The following is a 24,023-nucleotide window of genomic DNA, read 5'->3' on the forward strand; positions in this document are numbered from 1 at the left end:
GCCACAGTGTTATTTAAAGCAGTATAAAAAGAGATATTACTGTATAAAATAGAACACAAATGCACTTATGTAAATAATAATTGTAAGTATATTAAAACCATTCCAACAGTCTGCTGTGGAGGATAAAAAAGTAGTCTTTAAAACCCATCCAGAAATGCACTATAGTTATTAAAAGGGCAGTTCACCTTCCAGTTAACATTAGTATTATGTAGACAATGATATTCTGAGACAATTGAATTGTTTTCACATTTGCCTTTAAATTCTTCTTTTCTCCATTCTAAAATGTAATATGCTGTCTGGTAGCTGGGTTCCTGACTCCAGGAAGCAGAAAGCAGATTTTTAAACTAAAATATAACACATTTACATTGTGGGAACTGGATAAGGGGGATATAAAGAATTCTTTTTAAACCCACAATGCAATGACAGTCATACTGTTTGTTGTCATTGTAACAAGATGGGTGGCTGCTACAATTTTCCATATAAATAGGTCTATTTCGAATAATTTCTCTCCCATGCATGGACCCATCTCTCTAACCAGAAACCTTGGGACCTCTAAAGTCATTTTTAATTCAGTTGTGCACTTCGTTCTCAGCCATTTATCACACTGATATTAACACATCTGCAGTGTGATGTAGAATATGCTTGGAATGGTAGAAAATAGGCACATAATGGGTGAGTTAAAGCATACTTGGTTCAATAAAAGTTACCAAAGCAATAAATCTATCTATCACAGTGGATTTTCCCATAGAGCAAAGCCAACTTCAAGTTCTTTTTTAAACCAAACTAGGGAATTCTGTAGAGAGAAAAACTATAGGGAGCAATGCCTCCCTTTTGCTCTTGTAGATGCAGCTAAAAATGCCACCACCTACTTGCAGTTAATACATGCAAGGCTCTATCCAGATATGCCAACATATATTCATGTTTATATACTGTATATACTGTTATAAATGTGCCTTCTCCAATGTGCCTTTGCTTAGTGATTTTAATCACCAATGACTTCATCTTGTGCTCCAGTATGTTTTATTGCAGATGTGTTCGAAAATCATAGCTGCAAATTTTAAATCTGTAGTAAACAAGATCAAGCTTGGCCTTATGTAAAGATTACTACATAAGAGGCTTGTTCTTGGCTCTGCTCTCTGTGAAAATCCTCTGTGATTGATAGATTTATGGCTTTAGTAACAGTTATCAAACCAAGTATGCTTAAATTCTCCCGTTATGTGCTTATTTGCCACCATTCCAAGGTTTTATTAGATCAAGCAAGAAGTGTAAATATCAGTGTGTTTAGTAGGGTACAGTATATCAGGGACCTCAAGCATGTGGCCTTTCACTGGTTAAAACACTCCCATTTCCCAGATTATATTGTACATTTCCAGCAGCCGCTGCCTACAATAATTCACATTGCACATTTTAATATAATTAAAAGGGCCCATGAAATGTTTGTTTTTTGGGATAATAAAATACATTTTAATTCTAAGCATTCATCTATTTTAATATACATGAATTAAACATTTTAGTGGTTTTAAAGTTATTTGTAAAGTATTCTTTCTGTTCTCTAGGTCCGACTCTTAAACCAATGCAACAGTTCTTTTCCAGGTCTATTAATCACCTTTTATTAATTGACTTGTAATAGTGTTTCAGGAGCCAAACCCAGGAGTGCATAGAATGTCAACAGACAGACAAATACTGCTTTTTGAATGATAATTTGTAATTAATGTATATTGAAAAGTTGCTTAGAATCATATAACCCTTTAAACTTTTCTAGGTAAAAAATTAGATTTACCACTGACATAGCAGCCATGTTTTTTTGTAACTCTTTAAGCAACCCTCTGAAGTTTTTTAAAAGAAAAATATTTTGGCCATCCTCACTTCATTTTCACCAGCGACAAATATCAGAGTAATGCTGGATAGTTTAAGGGGCAGTTTTATTCAAATTAAAATTGGGGTACCTGAGACATACCTAGCAGTCAGGCAGTTAAAGTCTGCTTTAACAAATTGTCTCTTTGTTCTTAATTTGACAGCTTTAAGGAACTATAAAATGTTATGATGAAAAGAACAGTAAAGATGTTACTTCCATTGCTATGTTAAAATCTGTTTCCAGAAGTCAGGTAACATTACTTGGTAGTCAAGATGGTGTGGTATAATGTTTTTCTTGGCCAGTAAGATATAGTTGAAGATTTGCATTAACCTAAACAATCCTTTGAGTTTGAATCTAATCTGCAAAGAGATATACTGTAGGAAAAACTATGCAACTAGGTAGTCCTTTATACTGAGCACTATTATTTGAGGACAATTTTCATAGCTATAGGCTCTTTAGTTACTCTGATGCTTTTGATGTCAGTTACTGGCCCTGATTTAATCTGCTAACTACTAGTTTCTGGCATTGGCTGCTGTTGCATTGGTAGAAGATGTAGTTGTAGAGAGACAAATCACAGATCACGAAACATATAAATATTGACGGCGGGGCAATTACTTTTTTTTATAGTTTAAAAAGTTTTATCTCAAGTATTACAACGCTAGTTTACAATTTCAAGGAGTGGCCTTAACTTTCTGAATGCTTCCATGCTTAATGTAATAATAAATAAATATTCATATGAATGCTGGTAAGCACTGTCTATCTTTGTATGTTTATATGAAGAGCTGCTGCTGCAGAATTATTTCTGCAGAGACATTGATAGGAGAAGGGAAACAGCTGTGTGTGCTTTTTGGGATGTTCCCTTTAGCAAAATTGGCCATCATTTCCTGAGTATTGGCCAGAGGTGACAGCTGGAAATCTTTACTTTCAGATGGGGAGCCATCTAGGGACCAATCAAAAGGCTGTTTATAATGTTGCAGAAGGTACTGTTATTTGCCTCTGGCATTTCATTTTTTTAAGCACAATATGTCCTCATAACATAAGCAAATCGGTCACAGAAAGAAGAGAAATCTGTAAAACTGCAGTAGATAAATGACAGAACAGCAAAAGTTCTAGTGAAAGCCGACTGTAAGAAGAAAACATCTCTTCTCCAGTGAAGTTCACATCAGAAATCGTAACAAGCTCAATTAATACCTAGTTTATTTTTGGGGGAAATTGGTTATATAACACGTGACTGTAACTATTGACTACAATTAGGATTGATCAAGATTTACATTGATTTTTCTAGACAAATCTTAAAATATGGCAAATGTACATCCATATATAAGACTTATCAAGTGACAGCCCATCTGGGAACCTGCTGAAACATTTTTTGCAATGCAAACTTGTTGCCAATTTCTCTCACAGCATGGAAAGTATATGAAAAAAAACAAACAAACCCTAAAACTAAGTGGGTGAACATGATATCAGTTTTTATATTTCATATGTTCAATCCTGACTAGATAGGAATGATCCTTTGAATTTCATATTTGTAAATTAATTATTAGCAAAAATAAATGAAAATATCAAGAATACATATTCAATACATATTCATATACAATAATTAATATAATACTTATATAAACTGTTAATAATTACTTTATTATAAATGAGCCACATAAATAATTAATTAGTCTTGTTCTTCCAGTACCTAGAATTGGTCTCACGATAGCCACAACAATTACAGTGGAAAATAGAGCTGACCTCTGTACCCTGCAAAAGAAAGGTTCCAACTAACAGTAATGAGTGCTGGTGAGTAGCAACAGCTTTGCCAATTACAGTACCTACAGTACCTAAAAAAACAAACAAATATATATATATATATATATATATATATATATATCTATATATATATATATATTTTTTTTTTTTTAACATTTTTCTGATTAATCAATGAAAAAAAAAAGTCCAGCCAAACTAGAATCCATGATTTAACCTTATTTATCATAACAAAACAACTCAACAAAAAAATCGAATCGAATCGAATTGTCGCACTAAAACTGAGACTTTTTTTGGATTGTTGCGTGAAAAATCTGAATTTTTCGGATTTCATGTTCGAAAAGTCTGAACTTTTTGTGAAATCGGCAGAAAAGTCCAACAGGTTGAAGATGGAGGATTTTCGGATACTGACTTTTTGCAGCCTGGGGTATAATAAATCTCAAAAAATGTGAGTTTTTATACCAATAAAAATTCAAATTTCATAGCAAATTTGTCGAGTTTTTAGCATATATATGAATAAATAACCCCCTTAATTATGTCAAATTGGGAAAGGGCTGATAAGCATCTGAGATCAGTTAATAAATACTTAGCTCACACAGTTGTGGAAAATGCAAGAAATGTGCATGCAGTTTTATACTTCTTTTTATAAATGCATACATCTGGGCAGGTTGTAGAGAGCAAGCGCCATGATTTTCATGCATTGCATCCTGCCCAACCATCAGCAGCCACATACAAAGGTCCTTGCACTCCTGTGCTTTATGGATAAATGCAGCTTCTGGCAGTGACAAGCAGCATTGTAATCATGATGGGTTGTTGTGAGATTGGCACATAGGTTTCCCTCCTTCTGCCTCCCTAAATTGTGCATTTGATTTTTAAACAGGTGTGAGGTGCTGAGTTCAGCAAAGCCCTACACACAAATGCTGCGATATGAGCACTAAGGGTGACAATTTTGCACCCCTTAGTAGTGTAGCATTTGTATCTGGGGCATTAAAAAATGACCCCTTATGAAGAACTTTTCCTTCTTTACATTTTATATGTTTTCTTGATCTTGTTTTTAGCTGCTTTGTACCTGTTTATTTACACAGATTAATAGCAAAAACTGCATTTGCATTCAAAAGCGCCTGATGTTTATTGCTTCTCCTCAGCCATTACATCCCCTCCCAATTAATCAAGGTGAGAGGCAATGACCGTGATCCTGCTATTTTTTTTGCAGAGTATAGGGGAAAGCAAAAATAAAAACATTAATTCTTTTGTGACATGTTTCTCCATCTGCTGCGAAGATAATGAAAATCTGGTGGTAACATTATAGTCAGCTGGAAAACCATAATCCAGTTCATGAATCACTAATTGATGTTAGGCTGTTTTTCTCCACTGTAATAATCAGTGTAATCTGTACCACTCAGATGTGAAACAAAAAGTGTTTAATTTAAATACAGGAAAAATGCTGTAGCACTCTGCTGTGCTGATTGCCTTATAACTAGTTATTTGTTTATACCCTGGTATTATCCACGAAATACTCAGGCAAATAAATATATAGAAAGGCCATTTTTCTTTATGCTTCTCTTTTCCCTATCACTTTAGCATCTGTATCTTTCTTCCAGTGTGATACCATTGCAGAGAGGAGCATGGATTACATGCTTATCTGCTGAGCTGCAACACAGATATAGTGCAGTGAACCATAGACAGTGAGCTTTACATTTCTGCACAAAGAATTCCATTGGGCTGAGATGCAAGCTTCAAGGTATTCATGTAATGTAAGCTTCTTTCTCAGAGTGCTTTCTCAAAGTACTTCACAGCTTAATGGCCCATTCTTGTTCACCATGTTGAAATCTGCAAGCCAAATCGTTGATTATACAAAGGGTCTATTCATGCTTAACTAAGTTGTATTGATTTCCGCTTTCCAATCCATATTTTCACTGTGAAAGGGAATAAATTATGCACAATCACAATATTTGAATTTATTCAATCCATCTGTAATGGTGTCTGCACTTGTCTGTCTTATTGTGAAACTGAAGCTTACCACTGAAATATATTTTTACATGAATGGAATAAAAGTGTATGTTTTGTTTTAGGCCAATTACTGGAATAACACTCGCTTTTGCATGTCATTAATTGGTCATTTAAGGTGTGGTTCACCTTTAACTTAACTTTTAGTATGTTATGCTCAGTTCTAAGAAACTTTTTAACTGGTCTTCATTATTTTTTATAGTTTTTAATATAATCCCCTCCTTCTGACTCATTTTCAAATGGGAGTCAATGATTACATCTAAAAACAAATGTACAAATGTAAAACATTTATTGTTATTGCTACTTTTTATTGCACTTTCTATTCAAGCCATCTCCTACTCATTTTCTCTTATTAAAATCAACACATGGCTACTAGGGTATTTTGGACCATAGCAACCAGAGTGCTGAAATTAAAAGCTGGAGAGCTGCTGAATAAAAAGCTAAATAATCACAAAAAAAACAAATAATTGAAAATTAAAGCTAAATACAAGTTGTTTCAGAATATCACTCTCTACTTTATACTATACGTTAACTCAAAGGGGAACAGCCTCTTTATTGTTCTTTATTCTTTTTTTTCTTTGCATTAAGCTAAAGATATTTATAAGGAGCAGATTTATCAAATAGTGAGATTAGCTTTCCACAGAAAAAAGTCACAAAATGGGGTCTGTATCAAAGTGAGGTGATTTTTCTGTGGTGAGCTCCAATCTCACAATAAATCTGCCCCTTAGAAATGAATATGATCAGCTATGTAATCAATATCAAGCAATATAATCTTCATATAGCTGCTTGCAGAATTGTACCCATTGCCATTAAATTCTCAATAAAACTGTCAATAAAATGCCTGGCCTTTTGTGGCAAAGATAATTTCAGTCTGACGTAATCTGGGGATATGCATGAAATTCATACCTGCCGTATACACTGCACAAATTGTTTCTAATACTAACATGGGATTGGTTATAATGTCTTGTTTGGCCACACTACTAACATCTCTGCAAGTAACTGAACTATTTGCAATGAAATGTTCATATAGAGAACTATCTGGGTCTGTAGGTATTGTTGCATGGAAATTTGTGCAATGAACCAATTACAAACCAAGGGGCAGATTTACATAGGGTCGAATATCGAGGGTTAATTAACCCTCGTTGTTTCGACTGCCGAATGTAAAGCCTTCGACTTCGAATATCGAAGTCGAAGCATTTACCGTAAATAGTTCGATTGAACGATTAAATCCTTTGAATCGTGCGTTTCGAAGGATTTTAATCCATCGATCGAACGATTTTTCTTCGACCAAAAAACATTAGAAAGCCTATGGGGACCTTACCCATAGGCTAACATTGCACTTCGGTAGGTTTTAGGTGGCGAAGTAGGGGGTCAAAGTTTTTTTTAAAGAGACAGTACTTCAACTATAGAATGGTCGAATATTCGAGCGATTTTTAGTTCGAATCATTCGATTCGAAGTCATGGTCGAAGGTCGAAGTAGCCAAAAAAAACATTCGAAATTCTAAGTTTTTTTTTTATACTATTCCTTCATTCAAGCTAAGTAAATGGGCCCCTAAATGTGTATGTGTGAAAGTATATGAAAGTAACATTTGCACTGTATACCTTTTTTTATAAAGTAGTGTGGTGGATTTTGGATTTGAATATACTAATAGAGTAATACGTTGTACAACTCGGATACTCAACTTTAGTGATTTGAAAAGTATAAAGAAAAACCCCTACTGTGACAATTCCTCCCTGTTGCTGTCGCTACCCTCAGCATTACAGAAGAATACAAATACGAAATTAAATGCACTCAAGTGTAAAGAGATGTCCTGTTTCTTCCTTTTTTGCATATATAAAGCTATTGCTTATTTCTGTACACAACAGCATTTTTCAGAAGCATAGTTTTATAAATGGCACAGGCAAATGATAGATTTTTCACCGTGTAGACTCCTCCATGGGCCAGATGTGACATGCAGCACTTTGCAGTAATGGATTTGAGTTCTTCAAATTTTATAGACATTCAATTTTGCTCTTGACAGAAGAAAGATATATTTCTTGTCAAGAAATTATCTATTTAAGAAATAAAGAATGAAAGAGAAAGAAAGAGTTTAGATTCTGTCTAAACTCCAGCTTTGCATGCCCAAAGAGCCCAAAGAGCAAATTTGCGCGATTCGCCGCCAGCGAATAAATTTGCGGCAAAAATTCGCCGGCGTCAAAAAAAAATTTTGCTGCGTCGGAGAAAACGGCCACCGGCATCAAAAACGGCCGCCGGCGTCAAAAAAATGGGCGCCGGCATCAAAAACGAGACGCCGGCATCAAAAACGAGACGCCGGCTCAAATTCGCCCATCACTAACTTTCACACGATATACTACATAAGAATTACCTATCTACCTTATACAAGAAGAAATGATACAGCAACAGAACAAAAGGTATCATAAAAACAAAGGATTAATAGCATCACAAAAAAGAAAGCATACAACCATTTAATAAATAATAAACTGAGCAGCCTGAATGACGATTGTTTCATGTGGTTATGTATTTCTATGACAGTAATTTATTTTGTCAAATAAGCAATTTCTAATCCTGTATTCTTGTCATGTGCAAGAGAAGTTGTACAATGTTCTTGTGTTCTTTGTTGTACTGAATTATTTGTGACACCTTTGCTAGGTTTCTCATTGATTCATCATAGAGGAGTAGAAGTAGGCTAGTGCAAAGTTTTAATAAAAAATGGTTATGGTTATGGATATTGTGTGAGAAATATTCAGTTAACTATTATTATGCATTAGGTAACTTTTTGCAACTGGTGAGCTAATCAGCTAAAGTCTGCTTAGTTTTAAAAAGATGTTATTGTAAGGAAGGGGTCCCCAACCTTTTTTAATGCGTAGACCACATTCAATTGTAAAAAGATTTGAGGAGCAACACAAGCATGAAAAAGTTTGTGTGGGTGTCAATTATGGGCTGTGGTTGGTTATTTAGTAGCCAACAGGCAGTCTAATGGAGGCTCTGTTTGGTAGTACACCTGGTTTTTATGCAACCAAACTTTCCTCCAAGTCAAGAATTTTAAAATAAGTTCCTGCTTTGAGGCACTTGGAGCAACATCCAAGAGGTTAGTGAGGAACATGCTGCTCATGAGCCACTGGTTGGGGATCACTGTTGTAAGGAGTCATATTCAAGTATTCACCCTTAGTGGGAGTGGATACTGCAAGCACAGTCCTGCAGTAGGTCGGGTACCAGCGGGTATCCTCTGGTTAACTACAAAAATGTGGGTGACCTACGGGTTACAGGTAGGACTTTCAAATGTGGGTATAGATATGGGTTGGCGGGTTGGGTTGCAAGTCTTATCTATAATAGCTTTACTTCTTCACTCATTTTTAGAATGCTTTTCTTGCCTTCATGATCTTCAAGGGTTTTGGGCTGATTTTCGGTTGATAATCCAGCATCAGATCGAAAAAGTTGATTCGACACACAAATTTGTCTTGACTGTTTCCTCTAAATGCTTTTATCATTTAGATTTATTGGTAAATGAAAGGCATCTGGGTTTGAGAGTTTGGTTGAAAAATGTTTTTATTTAGTGAGAAAACGACGAGTTTTAGTGTTAAAACGGATATCAAGAAATGTATTTGCATGTATTTTGGCAACTCAAGTAAACGATAAAGCCAGAACATCAGTGAAGATGAGGCTGAGCGTGTTTACTATGAGATAACCAATAGATCATTCTCTGTACATCAGTACTTCAGTGTAGTGCTTTTTATTTGAAAGTGCTGTGTAAAATAGCTGATCTGGTTCTTTAAAGTTGTACATCACTCATTTTAGTGATGATGCAGGGCAGTGCAAGAATTTGGCCATCTGATGAAGTAATGCAAAAAGGAAAAGTTGTGAGAGCTTAATAAAAATGTACTAAAATACATTGGAAGTGCTACTGATCTGGCCAAATTAACTACAGACATAGAAAAAAAGAAGAAAAATTGATCAATGCACATTCCCTGGGCCCCTGTCATATCAGTAATCTATGCAGATGCATGTATTTACAAAGACAGGGGGTTTTTTAGTTACAAAATTATGATCATAAGATTGATAAGCCACCATACCACGTCAAGGTAAAACCCATATGGCGGTCCCTAACTATTTACCTCTGGTCATAATTTCAAATGCTAAAGCCTCCCGGCATAAGAGCATTACCTGAAAAATAAGGTCTCCCGACCTGGGCATTGGTTTTCATCATAGGGCTTAGTCCTCCCCCTCCATTAGCTTTCAAAGGGGAGAGATAACCTAGACCCCAGCATTGGTTCCATGAGATTAATCCTCCCCGCTTGCAGCTTTTAAGAGATAGTAATGGTAGCTTTAGCTTTTCATCAGCTCAGTTATCTCAACCTAAAGGGGTCATGTCAGCCACTTGGATTCCTAAAAGATGCACAGGACAGATGCTGAGACAAATAGCTGTCGGCTGCAATCATGTTAAAAGAAGACATGAACCTCTAATACATAATTTAAAAGACAAGACCACCTGTTTTCTGTTTGTTCCTCTTCAATAATAAGGAATTTGTGTGTTTTCATGTTGTCCTCATTTGCCTTTGGCATGCAGTTATGTCATTCCATTTCACTATTTACTGTTACAACGGCAAGTGCATCACACGGAATGTCTTGATTTAGGCACCTGGTTTTTATTTGCTGATAGCTGCTTAATGGACTTGTCCATTCCTAGGCACTATTTTATGAACCTTTTTCTTTAGAATTGAGTCTAGATTTGATGAAAAACATTTAAAGGTCAAGAAAAAACGCTTAATTTTAAGCCATTCTTTCTCAAAATGTATTTTTGTCATGGGGAAAGGAAGTGCAAGTTTATTTCTCTGTTGTCATTATTAGCAAAGGTAGGGGACAGATACTTTTAATCCTCCGACAGACATATCAGTTTTAGGCTCGCTATACATATATAAACACTAATGACACACCACGCACAAAATAATCTTATCATTTGGACATGCTGCCAAGCTGGTTTTATGGTAGAAGATTAGAAGATTATTAAATTGAGCTAAGGTTACAAACTTTATGACATGATGGTCAACCAGGGCTCCTCTGCTATCATTTTCAGGAATCAGGAATCATTTTATTGCTTTGAATAAGTTTTCCAGACACATTTAGATGCTGTAATCAGGGGTGTAACTACAAAGGAAGCAGACCCCCAGTTGCAGGGGAGCCTTTAATGCTTTTGGTAGAATACTAATGTTTTAGAGTCCTAAATTGAATTTTTAGCAGGGCCAGTAACATCTACTGTAGTTATGCCACAGACTGTTATACTCCAATTAGTGTAAGTAAAGTCTGAAAGCACAGGTTGCATTAGCATTAGAATTTTCATTAGCACATTATATATATTGATACTGTGAGCATTTCCAGGCAAATATAATTAATATTTTTGTACTTGCATCAGACTTTCTGAAAAAAAAGTATGGTTCACACAATACAGTGGTTAGACCCTGCATGTAAAAAGTTTGAATGTGTGGCAGTTAGTGATGGGCAAATCTGTGCTCCGAAATGGCAAAAAAATCACGAAAAGCATTTTGACGTGAGCATCATTTTTATACGCGCTACTATTTGGTCCAAATGCATTAAAGTCAATGGGCATCCGAATAATTTTGACGTGTGACAATTTTTATGTGCGTGTCAAAATTGGTGCGTGTCAATTTTTTTTGAGGCAGGGGATTTTTTGCCGGCGAATTGTTGCTGCAGTTCTGCAAAATCATATGCGAAATTCACTGAAAATTCATGTCTGGCTAATTTATTTGCCCATCACTAGTGCCAGTGTGTAAGATCCATTTGAAAATGTAAGGATTATAGGATAAATCACTCAAGGTAAAGTATTGTAATATCCTACCTGGAGTTGAACCAGGAATCTGATGTTTCCGGGCTGTCTGCGTTATCGCTGCTTTAGGTGAGCAGACCGGTAAGACTCTAACTAAACTTGCTAAATTTGTAATTGCAAGTAAGCATGGCTTTGTTCACCTGTTATCAATCTGGCCACAGGTGCTCGGTATTCACCATTAGTCTGCCTATATAGTCTGCTCTGTTCCCTGCAACTGTTGTCAGGCCCGGATTTGTGGAAAGGCCACCAAGGCCCGGACCTAGGACGGCAGGATTTTAGGGGGCAGCATGCTGCCCAAACACACCCACATTAGTTCAGAAATACTTCTTCCTGTGTGCCAATTCCCATTGCTCCAGTTCCGATGATGAAAATTTGCATGAATAAAGGGGAGGGGACAGGGGCAATGAACAGCAGTGGGCCTAGGGGTGGCTTTTATGTAAATCGGGCCCTGACTGTTTATTCCTGCTCCTGTTCCCTGTGTGACTTCCTGGTTCTGAACCCGGCTTGTTCCTGACCTTGAGTTGCCTCATGATTCTGCTCCTGCTATCTGGTTCTGACCCAGCCTGTCTCCTTCCTTACTGGCTCCATCCCTGATTACCCGTTCGGCACCCTTGCCTGCCCCTGTCGAAGTTTATGGATTCTCATGCAATAAGTCCTGTCAGTACCCGAGTAGCTAAGGGCCAGGCCCACAGACAAAGGCAGAAAAACATGCCTTGACAGGAATCCAGTGACTCCCCTGGGGTTTGGGTTTTCCAGATGTGACTGGTATAGTCTTTGTGAAACACTTTTATAGTGACCAGAAAAAGCTCTGCCAAAAGAACACCTGAGCTCCATTAGACAAATGTAACAGGTTAAATGGTTTAGTGTGCCTTTAACCTTGCATTTCATCTCATGGACAATATAAAAGACAAATGAAATTATCTGTGTGTCCCTGCTCTTTGGCAATGTAAAATTCTGAACCCTATCAGTATGAAGCAGTGATTAACGGCATCCTCCTGACATCTTGTTCATTTTACCTTTATGCTTGCCATTTTGTTTTAACATCTTTAGCCGACCTGCTGAAAAATAAAGCTGTTGTGTAATGAGATATATTTGAATTTTCGGGTGAGAAGTAGATCTATGCTGCTTACTCGCTGCTGGGGCCATTAAGCCTTTGTAGCCGTGACACACATGAATATGAATTTTTTGTGCAGCATATGTTTGTGTCTATTGGAAATAGATAACAATATCCAGCACGCCAAGTTCTCTGCAGTTAAACAACCTTGGGGACCTTCCAAGATAAACCAGTGTGAGACAAGTGTTTGCAGAAGCATCCTGCTCCAAAGAAATAGCTTATACGTCGGCACAAGCTGATAAAAGCAAAATATTCCAAATCACTTAATGCTGTTTTTCTTCTACAGCCAAATATATCTGCCTTAGCAATACAGTTTTAAGATAAGCATGGATGGATATATTATAAAGCCCTACTCGTACAGTATATGCAGTGCATACATTTTTTATACATTAATAATAAATCCCACAGCAGTTTTGTTTGGTTTCAGTCAAGATGTAGAATGGTTTTCATTGCAGGGGTGAATGTTTAAAAGGCATGTTGAGCCTCCTTATCAAAATTAACAACTACTACTTGATTAGAGTATGAGGGCACGCTAAAATACAAGGTTCTTCTAATACCACAAACCAATTGAGGAATTAATAACCCATTCACATAGCAAGTTGCAGTGTTAAAATGAGGCACTTTGTTCCCCTGAGAATGAATTAAATACCCTGAATGAAGGCTTCTTGTCCTATTCAGGGTATTGGCTGACTGATCTCTGGGCCTACGAGTAGTTCAAAGCTCCTTAATTATATAGTGCATACAGGGCAGCCATCAGGGGGGGACGGGGGGGAGAGTTGTAGGGGGCCCAAGGGTAAGGGGGGCCCAAGGGTAAGGGGGGCCCGGCCACGCACACTTGCTTGATTAGCCGGGCCCCCCATTTTTCTGAGAGACTTTGGGAAGGCATGGACGTTTAAGGGGCCCTGGCAACCAATTTTTTTTTCTCATGTGGGGTCCTAGCCACCAATATTTTTTAATGGGGGGGTCCTGGCCACAAATGTTTTTTTATGGGGGGCCCTGACCACCAATATCTTTTTATTTTTTATTAACATGTGGGAACCCTAGCCACCGATATTTTTTTGTTTTTTTTACTGTGTGGTGGGGGGCGGACCTGTGGGGTGGGGAGGGCGGACCTGTAGGTGGGGAGGGCGGACCTGTAGGTGGGGCTTGCGGTGGGCGCAGCCCAGGGGGCCCTGGAAATTTTGTCGTATGGGGCCCTGCGATTTCTGATGGCGGTCCTGAGTGCATATAATCAGGAAGTCAGTGGTGCCTTTGTGCAAGGTCATTTTCCTCTGTTGGTTCAACACTGCAAATTGTACACAATTATGTAAGCAAAGTATTAACACAGAATATATTATCTATTTATAAACAACCTTCTTACAAACCTTTGGGATTCATTATTCTGTAGTCTTGCATTTGTTTGGATAGATTTGCAAGCAGCAGAACGTATTTTATCAGGGCCATTTTTCTTAAATTGTTGTGCTTTTAATGCTAAATATATAACCTTATTAAGCCCTTTACTGCTAAGGGGTGTTACTGCATCATTGTTGCAGCTGATCATATATTGAAGTATGGATATACAGTTTATATGTATAAAAGAAAAAAGGTTTCGCACTGAACTCAAATTCAAATGGAGGCTGCTCTCAGTAGTGCAACCAGAAAATGAAAAAAAAGAGTGCAAGGTAAAACAGCCATAGTGCATCACCAATGGTATAGCTGCAAGGTTTCAAAATCCTGTTACCACTTAGCAGGGAATGTGAGTAATATTTTTCAGGTAAGGGTTCACCACAGTGCTCCTCCTCCCGCCTTTATACTCACAAGCACAATGTTGAGAGTCGCTTTTCAAAATACAATTTGATCCTCAGTGTTTCAGCAATGGCAACCCATTCAGTTGGTGTGTGTGTGAGAAAACAACAGAAGATAACATTGTGCATTAAAGCTTTTAATTATGTATAAATCGTAAAAACAACTATCTACTCAAAGTGGATAAAAGTACAAGCAGTAAAAATATTAAGGGAGAAGACACTGACTGCTCCTAACTTCCAATGCGTTTCAAGAGGCTCAGGCCCTCTTCATCAGGGAATAAAGATACAGTTTATATGTGTCTGTGTGTGGATAAATATTGTGGTAGAGTGACCAAAACAATGTAGGAAAAGATGTGTTTTCCCTTTAAGTTCACCATAGTAGGAGAGGTAGGCACCAGGAAGGGTGTTAATAAACATTGAATAGGTTTTCTGTTTAAAGGCTTTGGTTGCCAGGTCGAGGAAGCTGGAATATTCTGGAAAGAACAGGAAAGCCAGGTACTCCGATCCAGTAGTCCAGCTCATGGATTGGAGCTCACCTTCCACAGGAAGGCTGTCTTGTGGAAAGGTATATACTATATATATATATATATATATATATATATATATATAGACAAATACAAGATTCCTCTGCACTCAACCCATTATCAATATATTTAAGACAGAGACATTTTGTGCATACTGCTACTGAAAAATGCCTTACCCTTTAAACAAAACAGGGATTGTTTGTCCATATATTGCAATATATTTAAGCTGGCCAACTACGTCAAAGTCATCCCATATCTGGCCAGTCCTATGCTCAATTTTCATTTGATAAATTAAGAATTCTATGGTTTCATTATACATTTTAAAAAAGGGACGAATACGTTTTACCTGCAACTTACTTGCTGCTTTCAAAGTAAAACTCCCAAACTTGGCTGCCCTTTTATTAGACACCAGTGGGATCACCTGACTATAGTTGAAGGTATATATATATATATATATAGAAGAGTAAAGAAGCTCGCACTCGCAGGTCTTATCAAAAACAAAAAATGGTGTTTATTCAATAAAAAGTTGCTTTTTATTGAATAAACACCATTTTTTGTTTTTGATAAGACCTGCGAGTGCGAGCTTCTTTACTCTTCTATTCAAATTTTGGGCGTTTTGCACCCAGGCAGTGATGACTTCTTGACGTGTTGTGCCGGCTTCCAGATTACCATATATATATATATATATATATATATATATATATATATATATATATAATATATATATGTATGTATGTATGTATGTATGTATGTATGTATGTATGTATGTATGTATGTATGTATGTATGTATGTATGTATGTATGTATATATCCATGGAGGAGCCGGCACTCTCGTCACTATGTGCAAACGTGCCTGGGTGCAGTGTCCAAATTCAGTACATTTAACTCACAAAAGGTCCGCACTCTCAGGACTTACTTGAAAATAAAAAATGTTTTATTAAAAGACTAACGTTTCGGCCTTTCTCAAAGTAAAGAAAAACACATAATGAATGTCTTAAATACAAAAAGATGGCGGGAAGTGTAAATTGGCTGACCAATCATAGACGTCATCGAGTCATTAAATAGTTAAATACAACTATTCATTTGTACTTACACAAATATAAGACTATAGCTATTAAGACAATCCCAATTAAGTTAAAACCCTCTCTATTAGGTTCTTAGAAGGATTAAAAGGATTAAAAACAATACTAAGTAACAGTCACTTCCTATTAGGTGTTAATCTCAAATTGAACTTTTTTATGTTACATAGTATCAAAAACATGAGTAGGTGAAAGATTTGAAATAAGTGACCCTCATCTATGCAAATAATAATCTGATCAATATCAAGTCAAATAAAATATTATATCGTTCACAGGCCAGGATCAGTATCCATATTCATGAAAACTAATGGAGTTTGAGAAAGGCCTCAGAGAGGCCGAAACGTTAGTCTTTTAATAAAACATTTTTTATTTTCAAGTAAGTCCTGAGAGTGCGGACCTTTTGTGAGTTATATATATATATATATATATATATATATATATATATATATATATATATATATATATATATATATATATATATATATATATATATATATATATAATATATATATTTATATATATATATATATATATATTTATATATATATATATATATTATATATATATTATATATATATATATATATATATATATATATATATATATATATATAGTCCATCGAGGTGCCGCCACTCACGAAATATCACCACTGTCTTGCAGGAAAGTGCCCTGAAAAGCATACATTTAAGCCGCATGATAGGTGTTGCAGAGGGATACCCAACACAGGTAGGGTTAATATTCCCTCTCGGCCAAGTAAATAAGTGGCAGCTGAGAGAGGAGCTACCTAGGAAAGGTCACAATCAAACGTTTCGGAAAATCAACTGCCCTTCCTTACAAGGGCTGTGTTACCACACCTGAGGGCTCCCCGGACACCTCCTAGAGTGGAGGGAAGTGTGGTGCTGCTGGGAGAGACAGTGCCTGGAAAAAGGTGTCTTGCTGCCAGCAAGAGTGTGGCTGAGGCTAGTGAGCCTGAGTCCCAGGAGAGGTAGCCAGCAGGGCTGAGTGAGAAGCCCAAAGGCTCTGAAGTTCCAGAGGGTGAGAGTTTCCCTTGATGGTGAGCGACCAGAGGGGAGAGAATCATGAAGGTTTTTGTTTTGAAGTTGTTAAACTGTACCATGCATGTTCTACATTGAAGTTGCTGAACTGGGGTTTTGTTGCCTTTTGTTGGGAATAAGTATTGATTGAAGAACAGCACCAAAATTGGTGCTGTACTTCAATCAATACTTGTGAAAGGATTGGAAGGTGGCCAGTCAGTGTACATGCACCAGGACCCACAAATTGACAAAGTCTGGAAGCTGATTCTACTATATAAGCTTTTGTTGGGAATGCCCAGTGCTTAATAAATCTGTGCTTTGTCCAAAGCCTTGGAGTCCCTGTCTTTAAGATCCAAATCCTATGCTACCTGCCTACCAAACGCTAATCCCCCCATAAAAGTGCATGTGCAGGCCAGTGGCATGTCACAATATACATTCAAAGCGAATCCCATGTGCTTTTCCCACAATTCAGTATATCTATATCTATATATAATACACAAAAGCCATGAATATCTTGTAAATTATATCCTTATAAATGGTGAGTTCTGATGTCATTTCTGACACATGACTCACTGAAACTTGTGTATGATAATAAATCAGTACCCCTTGTTGGAAAATATGAGGATATTAGAAGTTAACTCGGCCTTCAGCCTCGTGTTTTTATATGGTCATGAAACTCCTAAGTAACTTATAATATCCTTATATTTTACAAGAGGGGGTACTTTATTCATTATATATCTATCATGTGTGTGAAAATTTACTTCACTATTTGTCCTATGGGGACAGAAAAACATCAAATGCATGGGGATTTACATGAACTCATTAACCATGTGCCCCTCTTGTACATCCATTTTTAAAAATATACACACATACTGTATATGTATATCTATCCATGGGATTTACTATCAGCCAATATATACACCCTTGAAAAGATATACAGTAAGGCGTTTCTTTTAGTCCCTAATCTTATATACACAGAAATGTGTTTTCCTGTTTCTTTCCAGATGTTGCAACTTACAACACCCAGCCGGTGATAGATATAATAGTTCAATACCATCTGGAGAGCTTCCATTAGACCATAACATTTTACACATTAATAAAGAGTAGTCTGTTCTTCACAATTACCATGCTTAAATTTCACCATGACATCACCACTGTGGCTAATGTTCTTTAGCGATATGTATTGCTATTCATGTCATACAGTATGCCCATAGGCCCTGCAGCCTTGCTGTGACCCTGTTGATGAAGTTTTGTTTGGCAATAACGCTAACTGGCTAATTTCTCTTTTATACGTGTACTTGCCTTCTTTATTATTGTGTCTTCAGTTTTAACTATCTTTAGCATATCTCTATAAGTTCAAGTGGACATGAGTAATCAAAGGTGTTTTTCTTTGCTTTGAATTAATACTGAAACAAAAATATAAAGTCAGAGGTCTTTATCACAAATAGCAGTGTGGAAACTATTCTCAAACACATCATGGTAAGGATGAATACACACACACACAGATTTTTCCAGTATTAAACAGACAACAATTTTCATTTGAACTCTGGCATAATTGTCACTTGAACTGAGTAGGAATTTATTGAATTTATTTATGGATCCATTACATAAAACAGATGTACTGTATATGTAATTAGAATGCCTTGGTAGAATCACATATTGAGACTGGAAAAAGACATACCCTTCAAGATAAACCTTTTCGTCAGCTGATTTCTGCTTAGCTTCTGTATGTTTGTTGGGAAATGTTTAAATTAAGGACGCACTGAATCCACTATTTTGGATTCGGCCAAACCCCCGAATCCTTTGCGAAATATTCAGCCTAATAGCGAACTGTTACAATTCCTAATTTACATATGCAGATTAGGGGTGGTAAGGGGGAAAAAATTTACTTCCTTGTTTTGTGACAAAAAGTCACACGATTTCCCTCCCCACCCCTAATTTCCATATGCAAATTAGGATTCGGTTCGGCCAGGCAGAAGGATTCTTAAAAAGGCCAAATCCTGGCCGAATCCCGAACCAAATCCTGGATTTGGGGCATCCCTAGTTTAAATATTGTAGTGTTGATGTCACAGCTGAACAATTACAGCAGTGGTATTTTTCAATTTGTGACCACTGTCAAGACATCTGGCTATATGAGCTGTAGTTTATCTATAATTGGATGTTTTCTACTCTGAATCTAGAAGGCTTAGGGGCAGATGTCTGAAAGTATGATAATAGAGCTCATCATTGTCGTGAGATCTAATTGCACACATTGGTAAATCTGCCCCAATGGTTATTACATATGAGACAATCAAATATCTGAGCAGTCCCTGATTTTCAAATTATGAACCCATAGGTAGGGATGTAGCGAACTGTTCGCCGGCGAACTTCGACCCTTCGCGTCCGCCGAATGTTCGCGAACGTCGCGCGACATTCGCATTTTGAGTTCTCGTTCGATTCGGATACAAATCGTTCGACCATTCGAATTCCTTCGACCGCTAAAAATCGAACGATTTCCATTCGTTCGAACGATTGTAAGCATTCGATCGAATGAAAAGCATTCGATCGAATGCTTCGATCGTTCGATTCGAATGAAAATCGTTCGATCGAACGATTAAAATCCTTCGATCGTTCGATTCGAACGATTTTAGCGGGTGTTTGAAATTCGCGAACTGTTCGCGAACGTTCGCATTTTTTGCCGGTGTTCGCGAACGGCGTTCGCGAACACCAAATCGGCAGTTCGCTACATCCCTACCCATAGGCATATTATGCTCTCACTCATTGCAGTTGGCTCCTCTACTCCCTCTGCAACTGAAGCACACGTGCATATTAAGTAACTTATTCCTACAGACACTCCCAGGTGAATTCCAGTCTCCCGCGATCCAGATGTCTGTAGGAACGAGGAAATACATATGCGACTAGGAGTCATTCCCTCAAATTTTGGCATGTATCTGAGCATTCAATGATATTTGCAGATTCAAACACACACTCCTTACAATGTTCTGAGCATGACCAATTAATGGTCTTGGAGTTCTTCCACAGTATATCAATAGAAGACTCTGAAGAGTTGAGTGATGCAATGTATAAGACTATGGGCCAGATTCAATTTGATGAGAAAACTTATACTCAAAGTCAGTTCCAGATTTCCCCTTAGACTTTCATGGAATTTTCACGTGGTAAATCATATGTATAATGATTATGTGTGTTTCTAGTAAGGAAGAAGAGTTATAGGATTTAATTAGAAGGATGTAGGATTCTCATGAAGCAATGATATTTAATTTTATGCCTAGATATGTGTGGTAGTGAATGTGCAGTTTAAATATTTGGCAGGTTTGTATGAAAGATGCAGCATGCTATCTTGGGCAGTTCTAGAGGGAAAAATAGACTGAGAATAGTTTGAAATTGTTCTAAAAGTAGTATTAAGTGCTTTGCTCTGTAAATACATTATAACAAGGGAGTTATGAGGTTAGAATAATTCTGCTTGTACATCTTTTATTTTTATTATCAGATGTTTTACGTTCCCTTTCACTACCCCGTACCTGATGTGTGTGGAATGGAGGAACAGTTAAAAGTAATAATACCTCAACCAATCAAGGCAAAAGTGTAGAGCATTAAAAAATCCTTGGGGTGAGTGGAATGAGGCTCATGTAATAAATAAAGAAAAATGCCTACCTCTGCATGACCCCTTAATCTTTTCTTGTCAGAGGTGACACCCTATTACAATGCTTGCCCAACTTTAATTCAAGCCCATTAAAGAACCTTTGGTCAGTGCCTCATTAATTTATGAAGTGAGTACCTCAGTCAAGAATATCTAGAATATCTAGTACAGACAAATCATATTCAACCCACCCTGACCCTTCTCATTCTAACTGGCCTGCAGTCTGGGCCCCCCTTGCCACTCTCCCAAGCCAGAACCACTGTCCAACTAGCTAGGAATGGAGCTTATTTATCATGATATTAACATATAACAGAAAGGATTTAATCAGGGTGTCAGCCTTGTGTTTTGCTATTTTTGAGCTTCAGATAAACTGTTTAAACTTTTTAGTGCTATGGAACATGGAAGCTACCATGGTCGCAAAATATCCACACACATTTGGTGCCATTGAATTTTTCGTTCCTGCTAAGCTCTTTGATATATGCTACACCTTAATGTGGCACAGAGCAGAGAGCTTACTGCTACTGAAGAAAGGGTTAAAGACGACACAAATGTTCTGTTCTGCAGCAAAAGAAATGCAAGTTTGTCACAAGCAAAACTAAGATTGTATTCATTTTTTATGTTGTTAAATCATTTTAAATTGTTCAGTAATAGTTTTCTGTGCCCCTGAGGCACTCTTTTGCTGCACCGCTAAGCAGTATTACCTCTCTCACTTAGATATTCTTTTCAGTGACTGCATTGTGCAAGACAAGCCCATAGCATCTGCGTTATGTAGGCCCAGTGGATCACTGTTCTTATTTTAGTAGCATCATTTTCCCCCTGAATTCAGCTAACAACCGGGCTAACTTCTGCCTCAGGATCACTGAACCTATTACTTCTGCTGCCTCGAAATAAATCACTCATAAATATAACCCAGGCTCTCCCACCTTCTGTGCCCTCATTGTGATTCTCGCAGCTGTACAGTAAATGCAGGGGACGTTAATCAGCCAGAAAGGTGCAGTGACACCAACCATAGAAAGCTGGCAAAATGTTCCAGATACGCTTACTGTTATTATGCTTTGCTCGGACCAGACCTGGAGTTCATAAAAGTTCCTGAACTTTGAAGCGTCATTAAGAGAAAAATAAACAGCATTGAGCTGAAATTTTTTTTTTTATTACAAAGGACCTATACTCTTGTACTGTTATGTAGTATTGCACAATATTTAAACAGGCTTTAATCCAAATTAATTGTTACTGTCTTCAATTAATTGGTCTTCAAGCTTAGAAATGATGTCGTAGAAACCTTTAACTTTACTGACTTTATCATCCAATCATCTGAGAGGTCTATACTAATTATATTAACTTTCACATGCTATAATAGTTCAAGCAAAATTATTGGACTATCTTTGCTTCTTAAAGGGTTATTATACATTTGCCTGGTGTGTAATAAATATAATGTGTAAATTAGTAGTTACGGAGAAATACAGTTTTACTGTACTGCTAGAGATGAGCTAGATTTCAATGAGCCACAAAAGAAATCAGTTGACCATTACCCATTTGCTCTCTTATTTCCTAATAACTAGTTTTTTCTTAAATGAACACATTTTAATATGCTCACATAGTATGTCACATGACGACAGTGTTGCTGTATACAATACTAGTTGGCAGGTTTGTTTGGCAATACAATTAATTCAAAAAGTTTCCTATAGGTCTTCATGCATTTGGGTCAATCATTTCTTGACTATTTGAGTCGACTATTTCTTTAAAATGATAATGCTTAAGTCTATAGAACAGAATCTAGCCAGGCAGAGCAGAATGTAAAGAAAGCCTATTTTTAATCTTCGATTTCTACCAATGATTAGTTCTGTAGGTTAAAAAAATTGAAATTATCAGTTCCAGACTTCCCATCCTTGCTGTGTTTACACTATCCCTATAAAGCAGCAATCCCCAATCAGTGGCTCATCACCAACGCATTTGATGTTTCTCCCAGGGACCTCAAATCAGGTGCACATATTTTTAATTCTTGGCTTGTAGGCAAGTTTTTAAGGCACAAAAACCAAGTGCACTCCCAAACAGAGCCTTCTGGAGGCTGCTAGTGCACATGGTACTACCAAATAGCTAATCAATGCCCTTATTTGGCACTCCCTATGAGCCTTTTTCTTGCTGATGTTGCTCTCCAACTTTTTTTTTAAATTAAATGTGGCTTACTGGTAAAAAAAGGTTAGGTACCCTAGCTATAAAGGCTATGTCACATGGGCAAATTGCTGTTTATTAATGTCACATGGAAGTGCTTATGTAAGCTCTTGTTAGGTAATTGTGAGCTGAAAGGACAGGCAGTGTTTATGCTATTAGCCCTGATTTTCTCATATTGACTTTGGCCTGTTATTTCGACACTCCTTGTACTCTGTCTGCCTTGAACTGTGCCTTTACTTTTTACTAAAAACCTGCTTAACTCATTGGTACCTTGACTTTGGACTTTTGCCAGCTTTGCCTGTCTGCCTGTACATACTTTGCTTTCCTTGTCTGTTCCAGTGCCTGTTCCATGTACCTACCTTTTAGCATTGTCTATTTTTTATTTAATTTTTATACACATGCTGTGATGCCATTAAACTACAGCAGGTGCAGATAAGAATTTAATTTCTCAATTATCCAGTTGCCGCATGGCATTCTGAGATTTTAGTGCCGTTCATTTGGCTCAGTTTGTGGATCTGCATATCTTCCATTGTCTCAGCAATATAAACATGTTAATTGTTTTCCTGGAGTGCACGCACTGTTTTATAGATTACTTTGATGGTTTTTGATCTGTAGATGAGCTAAAATTATCATTTATGTGTATTATAAACTCTCATTTATTTTTCTCTATTCAACAAGAAATTAACAGAAAGAAATCAACATTCTAGGTCAAATAAACCTAAGGTACTAAAAAAACATAAAATCATTTTTATGTGAAACTTTTTTTTACATCTAGTTTAGATTTTCCCATCTACATGTGCTGAATTCCACGTGCTGAATTTCCATATTAAAGAAACGTATTTTTTTGACAAACATCTGGACACTCCGTTTAAAAAAGACATGTCATTTGGAACACGTGGGGGCCCATTTACTTAGCTCGAGTGAAGGAATAGAATAAAAAAAACTTTGAATTTCGAATGTTTTTTTTTGGCTACTTCGACCATCGAATTGGCTACTTCGACCCTCGACTTTGAATCAAACGATTGGAACTAAAAATCGTTTGACTATTCGACCATTCGATAGTCGAAGTACTGTCTCTTTAAGAAAAACTTCGACCCCCTACTTCGCCACCTAAAACCTACCAGGTGGAATGTTAGCCTGTGGGGAGGTCACTATAGGCTTCCTGACAATTTTTTTGGTCGAAGAAAAATCGTTCGATCGATGGATTAAAATCCTTCGAATTGCA

At 37.0% G+C, this 24,023-nt stretch overlaps 1 protein-coding gene across 14 annotated transcripts in view; it reads left to right on the forward strand.

The window, feature by feature from the left end:
• Nucleotides 1-24,023, forward strand: part of dab1.S (Dab, reelin signal transducer, homolog 1 S homeolog) — a 433,928-nt gene that overhangs the window by 314,880 nt on the left and 95,025 nt on the right. The window contains exon 1 of one of the 14 annotated variants that reach the window (XM_041561402.1): nucleotides 3,575-3,643. The exons of the other annotated variants lie outside the window; for them this stretch is intronic. Within the exon in view, the coding sequence (XP_041417336.1) occupies nucleotides 3,634-3,643 (10 nt within the window). The 5' untranslated portion in view covers nucleotides 3,575-3,633. Of the gene's footprint in view, nucleotides 1-3,574; nucleotides 3,644-24,023 lie in introns of those variants that run through there. 14 annotated transcript variants of the gene reach the window in all.

Source organism: Xenopus laevis, chromosome 4S, assembly GCF_017654675.1.
Source record: "Xenopus laevis strain J_2021 chromosome 4S, Xenopus_laevis_v10.1, whole genome shotgun sequence".
NCBI classification, from domain to species: domain Eukaryota; kingdom Metazoa; phylum Chordata; class Amphibia; order Anura; family Pipidae; genus Xenopus; species Xenopus laevis.